This window comes from Buteo buteo, chromosome 1 (genome assembly GCF_964188355.1).
Source record: "Buteo buteo chromosome 1, bButBut1.hap1.1, whole genome shotgun sequence".
Classification (NCBI taxonomy): domain Eukaryota; kingdom Metazoa; phylum Chordata; class Aves; order Accipitriformes; family Accipitridae; genus Buteo; species Buteo buteo.
This window is the reverse complement of record NC_134171.1, coordinates 30310089-30331046: the sequence shown is the minus strand read 5'-3', so window position 1 is coordinate 30331046 and position 20958 is coordinate 30310089. Positions and strand designations below refer to the sequence as shown.

General features: G+C 38.9%; 1 protein-coding gene across 1 annotated transcript in view; it reads left to right on the top strand.

The window, feature by feature from the left end:
- Positions 1 to 20958, top strand: part of SCFD2 (sec1 family domain containing 2) — a 207268-nt gene that overhangs the window by 49166 nt on the left and 137144 nt on the right. The window contains exon 4 of the mRNA XM_075025831.1: positions 4790 to 4965. Within this exon, the coding sequence (XP_074881932.1) occupies positions 4790 to 4965 (176 nt within the window). The remainder of the gene's footprint in view (positions 1 to 4789; positions 4966 to 20958) is intronic.

The window sequence follows — 20958 nt, the reverse complement described above, 5'->3', positions numbered from 1 at the left end:
TAACTTGAGTGATCTGCTTTACTAGTAGTAGAATTACTTCTTCCCTTCAGTCTAACTGTACACATCATCATTGGTGCATGTAGTATTAACTGTGCATTTTCTATATGGTGTATTGTTGCAGATGTTGGTATTCAGTGCTGCTACTTTCATATTTAACAAAAAATAATTTATTTCAATTAATTACCTTTTTTTTTTTTTAAATACAAGGTACGGCTTCTGTAATTTAAAAGTTGGCAAAAGTGATCTGCAGTTCTTTTGGAATCTGCCCTGAATTCTTGAAAGTTGGAAATGGAATTCAACATCTCTATGTCCCAATATGTTTGCAAATTTATTATTGTAAGAGTGAAGGATTGAAGGGGGCCAATTGTATTGAATTAAGTCTTGTGAGCATTTATGCAACTGCTCATCAGACACACATCAAACCCCACCTTAGAACAAAGTAAATTGTTTGCCTCCACTCTTGTCTCCACTACTGGAAGATGGATTGATACAGTGACATGTTTCTTAATGTCTTGTGTAATTATATTCATACTTTATTTATGCCCATTAGTTTTAGTACCAATATTGACCCTTAATGTAAACATTTTTCATGCATTGATATTGATCTCTATTTTTTCCAGGTGGGGCAGGGAGCCCATACAAGCCAGGCGTTTCTATTTTGCTTTCCTAACTTAAGTTCTCTGTCCCCCAATCATTATAGTAGCCTTTCTGTGCATGCAGCACAATTTTGAGTTAAACTTCCAGGAATGGGGATGATTGGAGCTGCATGAAGTGCTTCAGGAGGAGAAGCTTTGTATTGAGGCATTTCTATGGCCCTGTTTTTACTGTAACTATATCACCTGGTATGGATTGTACCTGCTTTTTTACAATAAGGAGGCTTAGACATTATTTCCTCCTTCTGTCATTTCCAGGTTTTAACTCCCAATGTACAGCAGATGCTCTTATCCTAGCCTCAAAATGTATAATTTTGCACTTTGTACCGTTAAATTTCATCCCGTGTACGTTAGTCCAGTGCTCAAAGCAATCCAGCTGTGCCTTCTGCTCTTTCACCATATTAATGGTGTTTCACAACCTTGTGACAGTACTCATTTTGGCACTATTTAGTACCAAAATTTGTACTATAAATACGTACATGCGTACACAAGCACACTCTTATTTTACCTTTTCTTTCTATATGCTAGTACTTCTCTATTGCATGTTACCTGCCATCTACTTTTGGAATTTTATTAGATAGCTTATGATTCTTCTAATCCTAGTCTTTTCCCTCTTAAATATGATTATGGCATAGTTAATGGTATGCTAAATCCATGTGCATTACAATTAATTTATTAATTGGTTACACATCAGTTTGACATGATATTCTTTGATAAATGTGCTTTGCATTTTATCCCACTTTTCTCTGTGATGTAAGGTATTTTTTTCTTGGATATTTGTCCTGAAGCTTTAAATATCCCTGACACCAGACTAATAAGGTAGCTAATTTTCACCATTTCTTAGACATAAATATTAATTTTCTTTTTGCCTAGCCTAGCCTAGTCTGTGTTATCTCTTCCTTCTAATCTTCAGTTTATCAGATCACTGAAATACAGAGCTGCTTCATCACACTGACTTTTCAGTGTTTCCTGGATGGAACTGGTCCTTCAGTAGTGAGACTGGTACCTAGTCCATCATGTTTATGTTACTTCTGTAATGTTCAGTTTCATTTCCTACACTATTTTTTTGTTCTGTTGCCCAAGATTCTTGCATTAGTGCACAAATACTTTAATTGTTCCTAACTAACCATTCACAGCTTCTTAGCTGAATTAATTCCTGCACTACCTGCATCATCAGTCTGTCAGCATTACTGTTTTCCTTCCTTGCTCCCCATCCGCTTGTATTCTGTTAACTTTTGAGTTTCACTGAGAGACTTCCCAGTCACTACCTACTCATTTTATCCTCTCTGCTGACTTGGGCAGAGGCATGAAACTTTGAAACATTTTTTTTTTTTAATGTTGCTTTCAGTAGATGTTGTTTTTATCAAGGCCTGTATCATGGTTTAATGTTGTTGACACAGTATGGGATAAATGTACCTGTTTCACACATGCTACGCTTGACAACTATTAATGGCAAAGGTTACTTCCCAGACAATATGGAATTCCTGGTGTTTGTGCAAGAAAGGTTATCAGTACTTTTAAATCTCTTAAGGGTGGTTGAGGTCTTACTACTTCTTCCCACATCCAGGAATTAAAAAATGATCCAGTGCGTTGTCAACATAACATGGTCCTCGCAAGCCAGACTTTGGTGCCCACACGGACATCTGGCTATGCGTAGGTGTAGGGTTTGGAGCAGGAAGAGGAGAAGAGAGCAGGACAAGACGCTTACACTACAGTCCTTTCTGCCAGTAGTTGCCATCTTCTGCCTGTGAATCTCTGGATTTGCTTTAGAAGAACAAGATGACAGCTGAAACATGATGATGTGGTTGGCATCTGTCTCATCTTGATTTCATGGAACCTGTCTGCCACATTGCAACATAAAAGGACTTGAAACGGCAGAGGGACTTTAAAAAAATAAAGGGCTGATAGGGTTGGCATTAGATTAAATTTAGTCTGTTGTGCTGAAATCTCCCTCTGTGAGCAAGCAGCAGGGAAGGTGATGAGGATTTAGGCCTCAGGAAGAGTCATTTAATTCCTGATTACCACCAATCACTTTCCCAAATTCCTTTTCTCATCTACTGGAACAGTTGTATTTATCAGCCAGCTGTCCAGGGAGGTTTCTGTGTAGAAATTGGCTGGAACTCTTGAACCCTGGATCCGAGTGATTCCATGGATATTGTAAATATCACAGATGAGATGCTGGACTCTTTAATGCCAATGTAAGTTTTGTTAATGACTTGCTAAGGTCAGGATTTCACTTATGTTTACGTATATGTTGGACTTTCTTTTGGTGGTACTCTGAGGGTGGGAAAGAATTTGATTGTTTATCTGAAATGGTGCTGAATGGATCTCAGACTGATCCAGTGCTGCATCTGGATTCACTTTCACAAGGGACAATATGGAACAAAACTCCTGAAAAATTATTTTTTTTTTAAATTGAAATCAGAAGTCTTGAAAGCCCTCACATTTTACTGTTTTATATGAGGGAAGGGCTGGCAACTTCATGTTTTCTCAGTTGAAGCAAGTTATCAGATTTTGAATACGTTACAATATATCAGGACTGCTATAGGTAATAATGCAGTCATTATCAAAGGTATGCTGCAAGGCATCATGGACTGACATTTTCAAATCACCGTGTAAATCTGCCTGACACAGCTTTAAAAGAAATATAACAAGACTGAAAGCTCCAGTGTTTAGTCTAAAAACACACATGGCTGTGGTTGCTGTTTTAGCCTATGTGGGCTAACCGTAGAAGCCTTTTGTCAACCCTCTGGCCTACTGAGTGGTGTCAGCTTGATTTGTGTGTTAATTTGCTGACTTTTTGGTTTGATGCTTGCTGTTAAAATTCACATAAAGAGCCTGTGTGTTTTTGCTTTATTTAGCAGCTTTCCCTAATCTAAATGCTCTTCCAAAGACTGCCCTTGGTATCACTGAAACTAAGAGAAAGCGCTTTCAACATTTATTCACTGTTGGAATCATTTATTTGCCATTTATATGATACTGAAAGGACAGAGGCAGATGGAGAACCTTGTAAAGTGATGATATAACCAAACACAGAGAAGAAACACAGTGGCAGTCTTACAAGATCTTTCCCTTATGGAAAAGTACTGAATAAAATGACCAGTGGTGTAAGCTGTGAACCACCTAGCATCAGCTCAGCCTAGTGCCTTCCTGGCACCAAAGCTTGTCCTGTTTAAGTTAAAGGATCCTCCTCACTCCATCTTACATGTCCCGGCTCTTTAGGTCTGGTTTGCTTGAGGAAGATGACTCGTAACTGGCAGAGGCTGCCAGGAACCATGAAACAGCTCTGGACTGGATCTCAGTCCAGACTTGCAACTAGGATGGTGTTTTGACACCATTTTTCCTTGCATGTTGATGGCATGTGTGATTGCCTGTGATGATTTTCTTGGGGCAGATGAGGTACTATGGACTTTCCTCCCTGGAACAGATCACTTCTAAAATATAAATTGATTGAGCAGTTTAGCTGCCACTTCAATGTTGGATGGAATAACTGCTAATTCTGTAGTGTTTGTGTAGCCTGAATGACTCCCCTCATGCTCTTCTATTAAGGAAAGATCTACAGACCACTGTATGGGCACCAGGGTGCTTATTTTCAATAACAGATGAAGTCATGCTACGCTTACTGCATCTCAGAAACTAAAGAGTCATGCCTTGGAAGTGTCCTTTCCAAGAACAGCTCCAGAAAACAGTTCCTTGAATTACTAACATTATCTCTATTTTTTGAGTCAACACTGATCAAAAGTGCACCCTCAGGAAGCGGCTGGAGGGTGTGGGTTTGGTGTGAGGTAAAAGGCTCACAAATTCCCATTGGACTTTTGATAAAAATAGAAGGATCAACCATTTTCAGTAGTTGTCAAGTATTATCTCCCTAGCTTAAATGAATGTTCCTCTATGTGTGAAAACAAAAAATAGTATTACCCTTTATGTCAGCTTCTGTTGTGTGTTGTTAAATACCTGCCATACCACATACCTTAAGCTACAATTCATGGATGAAGTGAGTCTTTGTCCTGACCTGTTGCTGCAGCTTGACGCTCCCAGTGATTGCAGTGAATCTAGGATCAGGCCCACGGTGGTTTAAAAACTCTAGGTTTGTATTTGCCACCACTGAATGCTGTGTCCTGTTTTCCTTTCCACAGGCAGAGTCACCCCAGAACAGCTCAGCTCATACATTCAGCTTTTCAGAAATAATCTCAAAGCTTTGGAGAACCATTGTGGTCTTCTACAGCTTGTGCTGGCCACGGTCCAGACTTTGAAACACCCCCAGACTTCCAAATGGGACAACTTCCTTGCCTTTGAGAGATTACTTCTGCAGGTACATATTACATGAACTTACTTGACCTAAGTAAAAATGTTTTATTTAATTTTTTGAATTCCCATTGAATTCTGTAGCTTGTATTTTTTTATGAAGAAGTGTGTTGGATATTTTGCTAAAAAACTGTTCCTTGCTGCCAAAGTGGTGAAAGGAATGGGAACCTACAGAGTTAATCTTTAATAGTTTTGTCTAAGAATAATTTTATAAACAAAAGGGTAGACATTAAAGGTGAAGTACATAAATAATCTGAATTGGGTGATGATTTTACATCTATATGAAATTCCAAGATGATATAACTTTTAGCTTTGGATGGGATTATTATTATTACTGTTATTACTACTAGTCTGAAAATGTTTCTTGAGGTAATGTGCAGAATCAATTGCAGAGAGGACTTAGTTACTATGTGAGTGTAAATCCTGTGTAATTTACTGAGCAGATGAAAGCATAGTAGGAAATTCCATGCACGAAGAGAGTGAGATTTCTTTTGCTCACAGCTGTCATCTACCCTCAGCTTTTCCCACCACCGCATTTTTTACAGCATCCTGTTGGTGACCACAGTATTATTTACATACCATTTTGTATCACTCTTGGATTTCTCTCAGGAAATTAGGAGTTAGTGGTATATTGAACTCTATCCTACTAACCTTTGGAGATGTACCAAACAAAGGAAGAGTTTTTCTAAAAACCTAACACGGTTAATTGCTGCTGAAAATCAAGGAAAGTTCAAAACTTTCTTCTCTGTGTTGTCTCTTCTGCCATTGTGTTGTTTTTAGAGTAACCATCTTCTGAAATCCTAGCAAGAGGCAAGTCTTCATGAGCTAACTTCTAATGAAGTTAGAGTCATGTCGTGGTTTAACCCCAGCCAGCAACTAAGCACCACGCAGCCGCTCACTCACTCCCCCCCCATCCAGTGGGATGGGGGAGAAAATCAGGAAAAGAAGTAAAACTCATGGGTTGAGATAAGAACGGTTTAATAGAACAGAAAAGAAGAAACTAATAATGATAATGATAACACTAATAAAATGACAACAGTAATAATAAAAGGATTGAAATGTACAAATGATGCTCAGGGCAATTGCTCACCACCCGCCGACCAACACCCAGCCAGTCCCCGAGCGGCGAATCCCTGCCCCCCCCTTCCCAGTTCCTGAACTAGATGGGACGTCCCATGGTATGGAATACACCGTTGGCCAGTTTGGGTCAGGTGCCCTGGCTGGGCGTGAGAAGCTGAAAAATCCTTGACTATAGTCTAAACACTACTGAGCAACAACTGAAAACATCAGTGTTATCAACGTTCTTCACATACTGAACTTAAAACATAGCACTGTACCAGCTACTAGGAAGACAGTTAACTCCATCCCGGCTGAAACCAGGACAAGTCAGCCTTAAATAAGTGAAGTGTATAGTGTGGACCTCAACTAAAACCAGATACTTCTTCTGTAACAATTAGCTGTCTTTGTCTAGACGTTGAAAATAAATCAACAACCTGACTCTCCCCCTGATCTCTGGCAGCGGGATATTATTCCTGGTGCTTTGAGAAGATTCCACCCATACTTCATAGCTTTGTAATCTGTGAATTTCTGCGTCATTTGGAGGGCAAAAAATGCAAAACTTAAATAGTAGCAAGCTCTTGTCTACATTAATTAAAAAACCTATTCTCTCTTGGTAAAACTGAAATATTTTTTTAATAACATAGAAAGCCTTCTTTCTCTAGTTAAGAAACACACCTCAAGTAAAAGGACTCATTGCAGCCATCCTTTGGTTTGTGTGGACTGTGGAGCATGGGACTGACAGCCCATAGTCCCCTTCTCCCTCCTGCAGTGACTCATGTCACATAGCTCTTCTCAGAAGCTGGCTAAGTTCCATCTTAAAACCAGTCCAGCTTTAGAATCAAAATAAAGCTGCAAGCTCAGCATTGTTTTCACAACAACAGACATCTGCCTATATAAAAGCCATGCCATGAATCACCAGGGAGTGGAAAAACAGAGGTAAGCAATAACCAAACTATACATTTCACAAAAAAGAAACATATAACAAGCACTCTTGTAATCGTAGGTGGCTTTGGATTATACCCACTGCCTTCCACCCATCATATTAAGGTAAAACGTGTTAGCCAAAGCAAACTTTATAGGCTAACATTTGCAACTGTTCCTTAAGCACATACTCATTTTCAGTAGTTCAAACAACAATTATTTTGAATTACACAATCTGTACAGCATGTATCCTTTTCCTGACTCTATTTTGAAGACAGAGTCTGACATGCATTATCTGCTTCTGAGCACATGGCCTGTCTCTGATCTGTTGACAGGAGTTTGTAGGAAGAGCAAAATAGCGAGAGACCCAGAAGACATCAGAGATATTTTTATTTAAAAAAATCAACTAGGACCTTACATTGTGAATGGTTGGTACATAGCACTCTGCACTAAAATTGATGCCATGGTAGTTTATTTCAGCAGTACTACTGAGAAATTCTTTAGTAAAATTGTTAAGTTTCAGGTATTTTAAAATAATAAATCTTAAAAAATCCTCAATAAAAAGTAATTGTTTCAATGTGAAAGTAGTTACTATCCTATATTGGAACCACATAGAAGACAACTGTTTGTGAAAGATCTACTGGGAGTAATATTATTAGACAAGGACAATGTAGGAATTCTAGAGTTTTCACTGATGGATGCATGTCAGACTCTAGCTGATGCCAAAGGAGATAACCCAGTATAAACAGCTGGTGTTAGAATTCTCAGATTTCCCCCAAAAATAAATCTGCACAGTTTTGGAACTGCTGTCATTGCTGGACCTCTCTGATGGGTCTCATGATTCTCTGCTTAGTCTACTTTGTGCTTTTCAGAAAAAAACACATTGTTGACATGAAACCTTTAGTCTAACTCATACATGGAATAACCTCTTCCATTTTTCTTCTTCACTCCTTGATTCACTCCTTTCAGTTGATATTGCAGGTACTTAGTTCTAAAAATAGCCTGATAGAGGTAGAAAGGAGCCCATTTCCACTATTTTACCATAATTAAAGATCTGTAGCTACATTTTTCAGACCTATGTTGTCTCAGTAAGTTTTTTGTACCTCCAGCAAGGACGTTTGGTTTTGACTAGAAATCTGCTGAAAGTCAGTGGAGCTGCATACTTACTACAGAGTTGTCCTCTCCTTAACTGGGATGGATGAATGAGCTGAGAGCAAAACTGGGTTGTGATGGGATCATGGTCTTGACCTCAGAGGAAAGAGGATCATGTGCTGGGTTAAGAGTAATGCATCAGAATGATTCATCTTGTCGATCACAAGTTTTCTCTGTGTTCAGCTGTTCTACCTCTGCACATAATGGAGTTTTTACTACCCAGAAGTTTTAAATGCTTTGTGAATTGAAACAGTATATTGTATTTACCAGGGAGATATCCCATCCCATCGTATTTTCCTTCTCTTGAGGTCCTCTTTCTGACCATCCATAAAACTGATAGGTGGGAAGGGGAGCACAAACTAAACGCTGCACCACACTGCCTGCAACTCCCCAGTATTCCTCATGTGACTGCCATGATTTCCTTCAAGTAAGGATTTAAAATTTAGGGATGTAACAGAAAGTAAGAAAGTAAGAAAGTGTGTTGTCACTTCGTTCTTTTCAGCTCTGTTTAGCTATATCCCCTGTTCTCAAATTTATGACTTTCATAAAGGTTTATTAAGCAGCAGAGGCCCATGACATACAAAAGCACATGAAGAGCAGCTCTCTTCCAGAGTTTAAACAAAATGTGACACTGTGACAGGAAAAATATTTTCGTTGTTTTTAACATACACTACTCCTATATTCACTGAGCAGGGATTTCTGCCCCCGAATTCAGTTTAAAAGTACTCAACGGCAGTAGACAGTGTGAATGGGGGCATAATGTGCCCCAAGGGAAGGTGCAGTTGCCCTGTGAAGGGTACTGCTCTGAAATTCCCCAGGTTGGATGCCACCTCTTAGAATTGGCTGCATCCTTCTGGCATAATCTTGCTTTCAAGATTTAAGAGTAAAGTACTTCTCATACTGAGTAGTAGTCTACTTTATTAATAGCCCCATCCATTTAAATCCCAAGGTTGGGGTTTATTCAGTGCAAGCAACTTTATCAGACTGAGTTTCTGAAATAACATATGGAGTACTTGAAATGCATTTCCCCCCATAGAAAACAGACATTCTCCAAACAATTTAAAATTCTGCTGCTGTACTTTGGAGTGAGACAGAAGAGGAAGGGGAGGATTTAAGTTGATTCCAAGTTCCTGTAGGTTGCCATGAGCAAAGACATTATCATGTTAAAAATTTTACTCTTAGTGCTGTCAATTCTGTGTAGCAGCAACGGCAGAAAATTCTGGCAACAGTTGTATCAGTTGGCACTCCATGGCAGCTAAAGGCTCATTCCACCTTGTCCACAGCTAATTGTCTGCTGCACATTTTTAAATGCAAACCTTTCTGCTAAACTGAGTGGATTTGAAATGCCAGGTCCTCTGCATACTGTGTTTGGATCCCATGGTAGAAACTTCCCAGTGTAGATGCCTTTCCGTAACATATAATGCCTACTAATAACTCAGAGAAAAATCTCTTCCACAATATTATTGATATTTCTTGCTTTATTCCTTACAAACAACTCATACTTTATCAGGCAGGTTTTTTGTACCAGGACTGTTGAAAGCAAACAGTTATTTTGACCTCCCCCAAAAAGGGGACGGATGTGTTTCTTCCTTAGGATGAAGACATTCTCTTCCATTTTGGGTTGTCTGGGCTAAACTTCATTTTAAAACTGCAAATGTACCAGTACTGTTGTCTTAAAATAACTGCATTGCCCAAAGTAAGGAAACCTGAAAGATTACTGAGTTCATTGTTATTACGGTGTTGGGGAGGGGATTGTTGCTTCTTGGGGCTTTTTTGTGGCACAGAGTTTTTGCACCTGCTGACCAGCATTTCATGGTTTACTGGGAAATTAAACAGCTTCAGCATTGACCTAGAAGCCATGATGCTACCATTGGATCTCAGTACTGTCAAAGTTTTGTTTTGTGATGCTGTATAATGTCACATAATCTCAAGAGTAATTGGAATTAAAGGTCATACTAAAAAAAACCCAAAACAACAAACCCACAAAACCAAACCAAAACCAAAAATCCCCAACACATTCACAGTTTCATTTATAAATGAAAAAACAGAGTGTAAACTGGGGGCTATATTGTTCTGGTTGGCTATAATTAGCTTTATGATGCATATCCAGCTAAAATCCTTTCAGCTTTAACCTGTTTGAATTGTCTGACTTCTCAGACTTAAAGCCACTTGAATTGGGACCATGTCCCCTCTGAGCTTTGACCCCTTTCATGTCCTGCACTGTCTATGAGGTAAGTGCCTTGCTGATTGGGAGAAATGTCATCGGTGAGTTTGGAAATGGCATGTTTCTAGCAGATATTGAGGCCAGCTATTCAACTGACTTGACAGTGTGTACCACAACTTCACACACATCCTATTGCTCTTGGATCTGAGCTCACAAGCAGCCTACCTAGCTCAATAGTGTGTTACTTCTATACTTGTAGTCTCTGCCGAGAACATACAGGTGGACACTGCACATCACCTTGACTGCTTAGAAAAATGAAAGCCGATTAACAAGCAAAGATAGATCTTACAAGATGGGCTGCCATCTACCTATAAATCAAAGTTGTCATTGTGTGTGAATTCAGTATAGAATATGTGATATATCTTATCAAAGTCATTACCTTCTACTTGTTTTCAGAGGATGACGTGGTCATTTTTTTAAATTTTACAGGTTGTTTTCCATTCTTTTTTCAAAGCTTTGCCATCATAGGAAAGAGAGCACTGTAATATTTTAGCAAAAGTATCTGGAGTTTTTAGTGGCGTCCTGGTAATAATATAAGTAGGTCAGATACTCTGGTGGTGGATATTACGCATATTTACATGGAGAGCTCCTGACAGTATAGTATTTTCATGTTTAAAGTTCCAAATACTAATTAGTTGTATTTTATTCTATTTCTATTTTCTCATTTTGGTGCTGTAAAATTTGTCAGAAGACAGATTATTTTTTTTGTCCCTGGTGTCTTGAGAAACAGAAATTATAGACATGTTTTTAAGAGAAACAGAAATTTCATGCCAGATAGTCATTCCAATGTTTTTATTTTTCTGTTGGCGGAAAGTGGTTATGAGGTTAATAAAATTACATCATTCTTTCTCCTATGAATAGTAGAGTGCAAACTCACAAAAAAAGTAGTGGAAAAACTGCAATACAGCTGAGTATTTTACATTGTAGTTAATGTTTCAGTAGCAAGATCTGACAGCTAGGGTGTTAGTAACCATTCTATCCTGTGCCATGATTCTCTACCATTTTTACAAATGCAGGGTACGCATGACACATTACTTAATCAAGGATGACATTATTATTTATTTGCACTTTTGCTCACTGCAGAATCTGGTAGGCGTTGTTCACATACGCATGCCTGCACAGGACCCCATGCCAATAAATGTGGAAAGTCTAAGACACCAGCTTGCAGACTTTCCCTGCCTAGAACTCACTGTAGTTTTCAGGCTGCTCAACTGTTCTACAGGGTACAGTAGTTACTAGGTGACATTTACTGACTCTAAACTGGTATAAACCAAAAGCTTAAGCATGGGCTTCAGGCCTGCCAAAACAAGCAGTTTGATACAAAGCAGCGAGGAAATAGAAAAGCTTTTGGAGTAATTCCTCTTGCTCTGCAAGAATAATTCATAGTTCAGCTGTAGTGAGACCTTTATTTCTACATAGAATAGATTCAGATCAGTGGCATTCCTTGTTATTATTATTTAAATTGCTTTAGTCTACATGTAATTTATACTTATGTAGTGCAGCTCTGTGCAATAAATTGTCTTCTTGGTGGCTTACGATCTTGATCAGTAAATCTTTTTAGAAGAGATACTGCAACAGTATTTGGAAAGAAGACCCATGATGTTAGTTGCTTGAAATTAGAGATGTTATATTAAAAAAAAAAAAAGTATTGAAATTAGATCAGTCACTTTTCAACATAAAGTTACATATGGAGTGAATTGTCTTGGTGGGAGTCTTACACGATACCATATTGATTGCAGAGGTCATCCTCTGGAATTTGGTATCTTTTGGATGAGGATGCAGTTTGGACACTGTTACACATTCTGTCTTACACAGCTAGAGAATCAAATGTAATTTGTTGATGACTTCTGAAGAGAAAATAGTCCTGCAGCAATCACTTGCTTAAGATTCCAAATTATTTACAGTAAGTTCTTATTTAACCATCTGTTTGTTAGACTTGCTCCATTTAAACTGGGAGTTGTTTCGAGAACATGTAAACCCATTTGGATTCTGCCTTTATACATGTGATATTTTTAACTTTGCAAGTATTTATTCTACATAAAATTTATGTTAAATTTTATTGCTTTGCTTAAAAATTGGTGTATACAAGCCCTGAAATAATGTTGCTTCTGTCACCTGCCTCACATGGTCTCAGTTAATTTCTTTTGCTTGCTGAATGCCTCTTATGTTCATGGTACCTTGTTTTTAACAAGATTTCAGTTGTGTTTATGTGTTTTCTATACATTTCTATAAAATAGAGCCCTAAACTGCTGGGGACACCTCATGCTACAGCAGTACAGGTGAAACAGTGGACTAAATTTGTGGAAGTGATGAGCTGTTTTGAGTGTGTTTGGCTTTGGGCACCACTGGTGATACTCCAGAGAGGAGGGCATTATTGGTTACAATTCATATTCCATCTTCTCAGGGAGCAAAGTTATGGACCATTTCCAAGGTTTGACATGCCAGAATTAAGACATTCCAACTAGTTTTGCTCAGAAAGAAAGATACGTGTGTGCGTGTGTGCATGCGTATAAAAAAATATAAATAAAAATTCTTCTACTCTATGTTTGTGTGTGTATATATAATCCTTCTAGTCAAACTAATTTTCTGTGAGTAGAATGCTTTTGTCAGATTACTTTGAAAGCAAAATCAAATACAGGTAGGCATTGTTTTAACATTGTTTTAACATTAAATAAATACTTAGACTGTGAACAGAAGCTATTTCTACTGACAATTTATTAAACTGTCGAAAGAAAACCGTTTTAAGTTTTTCTAACTCTGTCTGACAAGGAGTTAAAATATCTTAAGTGAGGTTACCATGTCACATGGGAGTTAAGAGTATCTTTCTGTATTCTTGTCAAAGAAATGTGTTTGCGCTTGGTCTGAAAAATTGCAAAGTATTGCCATTGTGGCTCTCCTTTAGAAAGGAAAGACCTCCCTCCCTCATCTTCTGAAAGAGCTAGTATTTTGTATCCAGATAAGGGTCAGGTAGAGCCTCTAAAATGACTACTTAATAAAGAAATGGCTTTCTTAAGTGAACAAATGTCCACATCAATAAAACTTAAAAAGCCTTGCGGGAAGAAGGGGCTAAACATATTAAGTCAATGGGAACTGTTAAATTAATGTTCTATGTACAAAACCGAAGTACTTACTGTAAAATAAAAGAATCCCAATGTATAAATGATTGTAATGGGAGCCAGCTCTTTGGGGGGGAAAGCAAAAAAACTACTACCACCCCCTCTACACACGCATGCATTATTTTGTTAGAAGTTTAAACAATTAATAGCTTTTTTCTTGCCAGTTGTCTTTTGAGATGCATGTTGAGGTTACATGCCAGTTGATATCTGGTTGGGCCATGTTGCAGAAGGGTAGCATGATTCTCAGTTTCGTATGAACACTCATCACCATCGATAGCTGGAGCCCTTCACCAGCCCCGGGGAGTCCCTGTGCGGAGCTACGGCTGTGCCTGTCACTTGCCATTCTTTCTCCTCTGTGACTTTTCTCCTTAAAATGTAATATTAACTGTTTACTTGCTGTAAAAGATAACATTAACCAGGCTGAAAGGCAGATGCCCTCACTCCCTGTCAGTGTATGTGGAGGAGTTGCGGAGAGGCACAATATTAAGAATATTGATTGAGTCGCCATTTACTCTTACATAGATAATTGTCCTCCAAGAGGCAAAGCTGCTGTCGCATGTACTCCCAGCAAGCCCTTGCTTTGCTGTTTGCGTTGCTCCGTTGACAGAGAGTTGTGTACTACCTGATTTACATTAGTGGCAGGATCTGCTTTCCAGACTCTACTTCTTAAGGAGATTATTGCCACCCTCACCAAAAAAATTAGCTTACTTCTTTCTGTTATTATTTGCACAAGACAGGCTGAGTCATATGTGCAATATTTTTTAAAAAAACCAAAACACTCTTCCAAAAACATGAGAAATGTCTCCAATGGACTGGGCAAACCTTTTGGCTTATTTAACCTGCAGAAAAATGGCATGCACTAGTTTGGATCTAACAAAGCGGAGGATTCAAGCACTCTTGGCAGCAGCATCTTATATTTTGGGAGGCAGAGACCTGTAAGTGGTGCCTTTTTAGTGTGGCTTCTGTGGTCACAGGTAAGCAGTGGAAGAGTGCAGATTCCCATAGTCCATCTTTTTGCCTCTTAACAACAGAAATCCCATTAGCAATGCTCATTCATCAGCCTTCTGATGGACAAGTTAATTGGCAAGATTTTGCTGAGTACTGAATCAAGTGTGTTATTGTGGCATTTAGTCTCTGCTAATAAGCTCATTAATTTGGTGTTAATTGTGTGTTACTGGGCAGGCAAAGTGGTATATGAATGGAGATGGGAAGGTAGGAGGCTCTGTGCTCTAGTATTTTACTTTTTATCCATTTTTTTCATTATGATACCCATGGTTTTTGATAAAAAGACTTGTCTGGTGTATTTTTTTGGATGCTTTCAGTCAAGATGGTTCACTCAGCTTGTCAGAATCTAGGTTAGAAAAGAAAGGGGTTTTTTAAGAGGATACATAAGGTTTCTTAGCTAATAATCCTAACTAATTTTGCCCCTGCTATAGGTTCACAGCAGGACTGCATTTACCTTTGGGTTTTGTCTGCTTTCACCAATTTTATTATAATCTTTAAGGAAATGAGCATTGCCTTATTTTTACAGTCCAGGTATTGTCCCTAGGTAAAATTCCAGGTACTGTTATAATAATGATAACTAAATCAACACCACAGAGCACAGCGTCTGTCGTGAGACCTTTACTCGTAGGAACTGCTTATCATTGTGGTTGTTAGCTCAAAGGCAGCAAATCACCTATCAAATTTCTTATCTGCAAACCAGTTTGATGGTGCCAGCACTGTATCTCTGGTTTTGAGTGTGATTATACTAGTCTGTCAGCTTAGTTTTCCTCATTTTTTGGAGAATATACTTCATTATTTCCTACAAACTGGCAAGGAGAAAGCGTAGAAACAACACAACTCAAAATTAATGAAAACTTTACTGTGGGCGATATCCAAAATTAACAGTGGGGCTGCCACGTTGCATTCCCTCTGTCTCCCCACCTTAATGAGTTGCATATTTCCCTTTCCACTGGCCCACACACTTCCTTGGATCACAGACATTTCTGGGCACAGGGTACATACACAGACATACAGGTGCTCTCTGAACTGCCTTTTCCCACAGTCTGGGCTGTCTGGGTGTTAGTCAGACCCAACCTGGAAAGCAGATAGTCCCCATTGGCACGGTACCGATCCCTAGCTGTAAGCCTCGCCTCTCCATTTGTCTTGTGTCCCGCAGAATATGCTAAAGGATTCTTGCCCCAGCAAAAAAATAAACTTTGGTGAGTCTTGATGTGCTTGTGCAAACATGTCTTTTTGGCTGCTGCCTTCAAATCGCAGCTCCTGCCTCTGTCTGCATCATCTGTTCTTGGTCATGAAGCTCTTTGAAGACACAACCGTGCTCCAACTCTGAGGCTGATATTTCTCCTAAAACCATTATTTTCAGTAGGCAAGTCAGTTTACTCTTAATTTGATTTTGCTTATTTGATGGAAAACAAGGTGGTGGTAGTTTTCCTAGTTGTCAGGCCAGCCAAGATCAGGGTGGTCTAGGGCTTAACTACTTTTCCTGACTTCAGATTTTATCTTTTACCTGGTGAAATTGAACCGGCAGTGAGTTAGAGAACTCGCAAAACTCTTCATTGTTGTTGGCCATGTTTTCATTGAAAACCCCCACCCCCAAAGGAAGCTACACAGAGAGACAGTACTACACTAGTTGATTGTGGCTCAGTCCAGCTATGAAGCTGTGGTAGATTTTTATTCATTATAAATTATGATATCATTGTTTGCAGATGTATAGACTTGCTTGATATCATTTGCTCACTTCCAGTAAAGAAGGCAGGGTCAGCTCTCCTTGTCTAGATTAGGAAAGCAGGTCTTGTTTGAAGGCAACGTGCCGACTCAGCTAGCAAAATCTTAGTGGAATTTTACCGCTGCAGTAGGTCATGAAGAGTGATTTTTAAAATCAAAATCTCTTAGAGAGGTGTAAAACATTGGGATTTAATCAAAGTGGTTACTACTACCTCTGCTGTCCCACAGGTATATGTAACAGACAAATGACTCAATCCTAGTAGTTGTTTCCCACGTGTTCCTGAGGTTTCTTGGGAAATAGATTTCTTCTAGTGGTCTTCCTTCTTTAGATTTTCTCCAGTTCATGTCTCTTCAGCTAAGTTACCTTTCACTGCCATGAAGTTTCTCTAGGGACTTTCTTGATCTGAGAAGATACCTCTTTGGAAGCCTGCCTGTTTCACTCCATGGCAACCTATTTGGGTACAAGAACATTAAAGTCAGCATGCCATAGGCCTGACACAAGTGGATGTCTGCTGGAGGCTGCCTGCTGGCTGTGGTGTTCCCAGCTCAGCACGGAGTAGCGTGAGGGCTCATACAAGACACGCTGGTGTAACAACACTGCTTCCTTCTCATTTGCCCCCCCGCCCCCCCAAAAAAGCAAAAGGAAATACTTGCTCCGTACTTAGAAATGACCTGCACTTACCTAGTCTGAGGCTTCTGTAGCATTGTTTTCTTTGTGTTTACTCTTTCATGTATTCCATTAGAATGCTTTGTTAATTAAAAATGTAGTAGGCACAGGAGAAAAAATGAAATTTCTCTCTGGATGTCCCCCCGTGCACCACCCCATCCCAGGGTGTTTCCCTTTGTGTGCCTTTAAAACAAATAGCACGTGGTTCTGTGAGTGTTCCTGTAACTCAGAGTGGTCATGTTGCCTGCAGAAGGGCACCGCGCACACCTAACACTTTTACAGTATTTTCTAATGAAATACGACAGCCCATTTGTGCAGCTGTGTCTAATAAGGCATGAATGCAGTTAACTGCTATTTACCTCCTTTCACTCTGTTTGTTTGAAGTACAGAAATGCTGTACATTCACATTAGGCAATTCAGTATAGAAATCTAACTTGGACTATCGATGGGAAGTATTTCATAATTTTGTAGCAGGTTAAAACATATGGTTGTAGTTAGAATAAATAAATGGCTTAGTCCATAAACCACTGCCATTCAGCACAACTGTCAGGTTGATGTAGGTTTATCCTTCAGAAGAGTAAAATGTAGGTAACAGATAAGTAATAAATGATAGTCTGGGTCTCTGCCTGGGGAGGGGAAAAGTTTCAAATTCTTTTTAACGAGGGCATTTGTAAGAAAAGAGAAAAGGTAATGTGCCAGAGATGAGAAACTCTCCAAATATGACTTAATTCTATCCATCAGTTTCTCTTCTAGTATTTCTTCCCTTCCCATCCCCAAGTCTAGGGAAAGTGAAATAGCTGCTAAGCCATAGGCAGCAAAGGATTCAGACATACTCCATAGTTTCATCTGATTTACCCTTGCACAGTAGTGCTGCCTTTCCTGAACGGAGCAGAAGGGTTCTTCTATGATAAAAATAAGGAATGTTTTCTTTTAAGTTTTTAAACATGTATCTGGTTTTCTCTGAATTTCATAACCCAGTATTCTTCTGCAACACAGGAACAAAGATAGCACAGTTAAATTTGGGAAGATGTAGGCACTGTGTTAAATGAGGTTATAAAATGCTGTAGCTATTAAATATGTCTGCTCAGAATACTGTTTTTCAGTTGTCAATAGGATCATAGTGTGGTTAAAATAAATGTTCCCCAAGAGAGACTGGCATGGGTCCTCAAATACCTTTTTATTAACAGATATTTAAAAAATGGCTATGATGACCCTGGTAACCAGGCTGTCACTGGCTTCATTTGTTTTGGTTCTGTTTGGTTTTTGAAAGTACATTTTTAAAAAGCATTCATTCTTATATCTGTTTTAAGAGCTACAGTTATGAGAAAACACTGAAAGTCTTTACTTGCAGAATAAAAAAAAAAATAATTAAAAAGCTAAAATTCTTGGTATCATGTACCACTACCTAAAGTTCGTTATCTGTAATGGACAGTAGCCTTAGCTGGGTGTAAGTCTTCTGGTTGTGACTATACGATATGTAGGAATACATTTCAAATATATGTTCTTGTACCAAAAGCCAAGTGAAAAGCTCTCTGAACCTTCTCACTTGTCTTAATGGAATTATCCTGCCTCCCCTCTGTAGGTTTTTCCCCAGAATGCAGATGGATTTTCTGTCCATGTTATTTCATTTCTGGAATTACTCAAAAAATACTCAGTACTCAAGGAGTCAATACACAACACTCAATTACCCTGTAGTCCACACTAGTTCTGGAGATCTTTAGAACAACTCAGGTAGCACTTTCTGTGTCCTCTTATCTACCGTTTCTCCAAGGTTGTCTTGGTGAGAGATTGGCTTTTGCCAGAATTATTGGAAAATTGATGCTGCTTCTCCTGTGTCCCCTGGGAAGAAAGGCTGTTTGAGAATCTACATACTGTCGGAGGGAAATGGTTCACTACATCTTTTCATTGCATCTACAGAGATGGCAGAAGATACACAAAAATGTAAGCTGCTGCTGCTTCAAGGGAGTGTCAATCACTGACGCAGGCAAAGTTTTTCATTGTCTACATACTGGTTTAGTTTCATCTGCTTGTTTGCTGCAGAGAAGAGATTGAATGTACTGAGGGCACATGCACCAGCATTTAATTGGCAGGGGTCTGACGGCACGCAGTGGCAACAAATGTGTAGATTGGGAAGCCACTATGCATTTCAGGGGACATAATAGCTGAGAAGTCTATTAGCAGGATGCAAAACTCCAATGTTTTGCTTCATGTTCTGATTTCACCCAGTTTTTGTAGCTACACGAAATGAAGCTTTTTCTGTATTAATTCAACCTGTGTAAGGCTATCAGTTTGAACTCCAAATGTCAGCATCTGCAAATGGTTTGGTTGCCTCTGTGAAATTGTTTCCTAGCCTATCACTGTGTGCATTTGTGTTTCATCCATAGCCTGAGCAAGATCTCTATGGGAAGTGATCACTACTGGAAAATGAAAGATTTTTTTAGTATCTGATGGGTGGACTTAGACAAGTAAAGATAAGCATGGAGCAGTGTGCCCTTTCTCATCCTGCTTCCCTTCTGTAAGTCAAAAGAGGGTATGCAGTTCTAAGACATGGGTAAAGCACTCTTGCTGGGCACTAGTTATCTTGTCCTTTTCTTGCATGTGCTCTTCATAGGAGTTTTATTTTCATAAAATACGTAGAGGCAGAGGATACCTTTAAATCTTTTAACTCTTAAGTGTTTTCAGTAAGCAGTGGCACGGGAACTGAATTTCTTACGTAAAAATACAAATGCTAGATGCTGTCTCACAGAGGGAGCAACACGTTTCATGCAGATGGGCTCTCAAATGACAATGGAAACAGCAATTCATGGATGACCAGGTGACCTGTTTTTCTGTCCTGAAGAACTAAAAATAATTTACATATTTTTGTTTTTAAAACATTTGCATGTCATCTTGGTGTGATTACTGGCACATGTTGTATTGATTCAACTTTATTGTCACATTATTCTCTCACATTCAAGGGCCACATGTGCTCCACATCTGGTCAACATTCAAAGGCCTTTTGAAAAACATCACCATGTTTTTGTTCTTAGAAATGCTTATGACAAGTATCACGCTCTTGCATCTGCTTCTGCTGTTGGTTGCAAGCAGGATGCACTAGGCTGTGCCTACTGTCCAGTTACAAAAATCACCAAAGATAACATAATACATTTCCTGTTAACTAAAGTGATTAACTGCTTGACTATCGGTCCTTGTTCCTTGCACCAGAATGACCATGCATCCTTGTTGTGGTGAAATCACAATGGACTGTACTGGACGTGTATCTCTTAATGGCCACTTTCATTAGACTAGGCAATGTGGGAAAAAGGGGCAGCAGGAAGAATACCATTGCATTTTTAGGGATGAATAAGAACCCTCTTTTTTATAGTTATTTATGCTAAAATATGATCTTGCTTTTGAGAAGAGCATGCCTTAAAAACTGCTAGCATAGTATTCAACATAAAAAATCACCAATAAATTACTACTAAAAACATTCTGAAAAAAGTTGAATGTTTTCCTACAGATCTGTCAGTACCGTTCTGGTTTGGTACATTGCTCAATGCATTTTATAGTGTGACTGCATGACTATTTACCACACTTCATGATGATGATGTTGCATTTATCGTGAACCTCTCATGGTGTGAAGTATACTCATTCTGAACACCATCTGTTTAGAATATATGGTTCCCCGTACCAAATCAGTTGCATGCAAAGGAGATTGCAGTGTGCTTTTCACACATTATTTATTATGTAGGGCAAAGTTAAAAATCATGATTAGCATCTTCTTACATTTCACCCTTAGGTGCATATAATATAAAATCTCATTTGGAGATACCTAAAGCCAAACTCAAACCTGAAACATGTTTAGTTGGGCTTAGAATGAAGGAGAAAATATTCTCCTGACTCAATAATGAACTTCATTTCTCTTTTGGGACTTGACTTCTGACACAGAGAGAAGGCCAAAATAAAAACCAGAGTGAGTGAGGGCCCCGACTTAAACCTGCTCTTAATTAAGCCTTGTAAAGAAGCTTTTCTGCTAAAACTCTTAGGTTGAAGAGTTCATGCAAAAAAACCCTCCCTGTGGCTTATGAACAGCCAAAGTGGGGACATTCAAACACACATTTTAGAATAGTTTAAACGAGGAAAAAAATGCAA